Below are 2,411 nucleotides of genomic sequence, written 5' to 3' on the forward strand. Positions count from 1 at the left end.
TTCTGTAACACAGGCCATGTAAACCGGTGCTGTATAGGGCTGCTGAGATGGCTCAGAGGGTAAGAGCACCGATTGCTCTTCCAAAGGTCATGGGTTCAAATCCCAGCAACCACATGGTGGCTCACAACCACCCGTAATGAGATCTGATGCCCTCTTCTGGTGTGTCTGAAGACAGCTACAGTCTACTTATAATAAATAAATAATAAATTAAAAGCAAAAAATGGTGCTGTATAGATGGCGTAGGCCACAGCCGTGCTAAGTGGACAGTGCCTGCCCCATATGCTGTATAGACGGTGTGGGCCACAGCCGTGCTAAGTGGACAGTGCCTGCCCCATATGCTGTATAGACGGTGTGGGCCACAGCCATGCTAAGTGGACAGTGCCTGACCCATATGCTGTATAGACGGTGTGGGCCACAGCCGTGCTAAGTGGACAGCGCCTGCCCCATATGCTGTATAGACGGTGTGGGCCACAGCCGTGCTAAGTGGACAGCGCCTGCCCCATATGCTCTACTCACGTATCTGTGAATTTCTGTACTCAAGTTTCTATTTGGTTTCACATTCTTTCAGATAGTGAAGAATTAACTGGGTTAGAATTTTCAGTCAATATCAACCTTCTGGTTAGCCTTAAACCAACATAAAGGTTTTTTGTTTTGGACCACGTAGTTTCTGACAAAGACTAGGTTTATCCTCTTCAAAAGTTAATTTTGTCTCCGCTGTTAACAAATCACCAAAGAAACAAGAAGAAATAAGCCCTTGGAGAGCCCTGGCTGCAGCATCTAGACTGCGCTCTGAGAGTGCACCTACAACACCGAGCGCTCACCTCCAGGCTGCCTCTCTTTATGGGATTCAGCACTAACAGTTTCTTCAGGAGATTCTCACAGTCCGTGGACATGTAGAAGGGAATGCGGTACTTCCCTCGAAGGACTCGCTCCCGAAGTTCCTTTGTCAAAGAAGGAAAGTATGTGTTAAGTAGCAGTTGACATTACAGCTCCTGTGGAAAAGGGCGTCGGCGTCAAATGGGCATATACCTTTAGATTCTGGCCGTCAAAGGGCAGCGAGCCACTGACCAGCGTGTAGAGAATGACGCCCAGACTCCACACATCCACTTCCGGCCCGTCGTACTTCTTGCCTTGGAAAAGCTCGGGGGCAGCATAAGGCGGGCTTCCACAGAATGTGTCCAACTTGTTCCCCACTGTGAATTCATTGCTAAAACCAAAGTCAGCAATTTTAATATTCATATCAGCATCAAGGAGAAGGTTTTCAGCCTAAGAGGAAAATAATAAAAAGGACAATGTAAAAAGCGGACACAAAATAAAAACGCTATACCTGTTTCAGATTCTAAGCTCTCTTGTACATGCCTCACCTTTTAAAATGTAACATTAAATTTTGCAGTGCATGACTGTCCAAACAACATCTGTGGAAGTCTGAATTTTGACACTCAAAAAGGAAAGGTCATAGGAGCTATAAACACACCCCTCCCCCCAAGTTCATCTTAAATGTCTTTAACTTTATGGTAAGAGGCATCTTGGAGCTGCACTTTAAGAGAACCTAGTCTCAGGAACACAGAGTGACATCACTGCCTCAGACCTAAGGCAGTTAGCCAGGGCAGCCCCACTGAGTGCCCGAGGGCTCCCCGGCTCCTTTACTCAGCCCCCCTATATCCTCTCTTTATAGAACGCTTCCTCGACGAAGTACTGTTTAGTGAAAGGAAACAACTGGAAGAGTTTGGCTCCCACAGACTTCATGTTCAGCAAGGCTTGCTGTTCTAAAAGTAGAGTCCTGTCTAGAGTCGCGTTCTGTAGGAAGCGAAGACTCTGCTCCCGGGTGTGAGAGGCTCTTCCTAAAATTCTAAAACAATCACCCAAAGATAAAAACGGAATTGTCTTCTGTAGACACCTAATGACCTCTCGCTTGGTGCACGCTTCTTTTCAAAGTCTAATTCAACTGGTGAATAGCAAATAGACCAATAAAGCTCCAGGTTGGCTTGTGCTCGGCCAGAGGCCACGGAGGAGGAGGACTGATGGAGATGAAATCAGAGGACTCTGTGCTTCACTGGAGGGCCTGTCATGTCTCCCCCCTCCAAGCCTCCGCTCTTTCCTTTTCCCTTTCTGGTGTTCTAGCTTTTCTCACACTTGTCTAACTACAACAGTGGTGGCTAGTGTTAGCTGTCAACTTGTTAGAGTTATGAGTCACTTGGGGAGGCTTGAGGGGACACTGGCCCAGGCCATGCACATACATATAATCTCAGTCTGGGGACCTAAGGCAGGAGACTGCAAGTTCCAGGTCAGGCTGGCTAGCCACACAGTAAGATCCTGTCTCAAAAATCCCAAACCCAAACCCAAGCCAAAGCCTCCTAACCCTTAACCCCTAGCCACCCGACCTCCTAACCACCCGACCCCCTAACCACCTG

The 2,411-nt window shown here is 47.7% G+C and overlaps 1 protein-coding gene across 1 annotated transcript in view; it reads right to left on the bottom strand.

Moving 5' to 3' along the window:
* Positions 1-385: 385 nt before the first annotated feature.
* Positions 386-2,411, bottom strand: part of LOC116068390 (serine/threonine-protein kinase MARK1-like) — a 10,795-nt gene continuing 8,769 nt past the window's right edge. The window contains exons 3-4 of the mRNA XM_031337815.1: positions 1,030-1,266; positions 386-941 (exon numbers count right to left, since the gene is read on the bottom strand). Coding sequence (XP_031193675.1) covers positions 726-941; positions 1,030-1,266 — 453 coding nt within the window. The 3' untranslated portion in view covers positions 386-725. The remainder of the gene's footprint in view (positions 942-1,029; positions 1,267-2,411) is intronic.

Source organism: Mastomys coucha, unplaced genomic scaffold (assembly GCF_008632895.1).
Source record: "Mastomys coucha isolate ucsf_1 unplaced genomic scaffold, UCSF_Mcou_1 pScaffold1, whole genome shotgun sequence".
NCBI classification, from domain to species: Eukaryota; Metazoa; Chordata; class Mammalia; order Rodentia; family Muridae; genus Mastomys; species Mastomys coucha.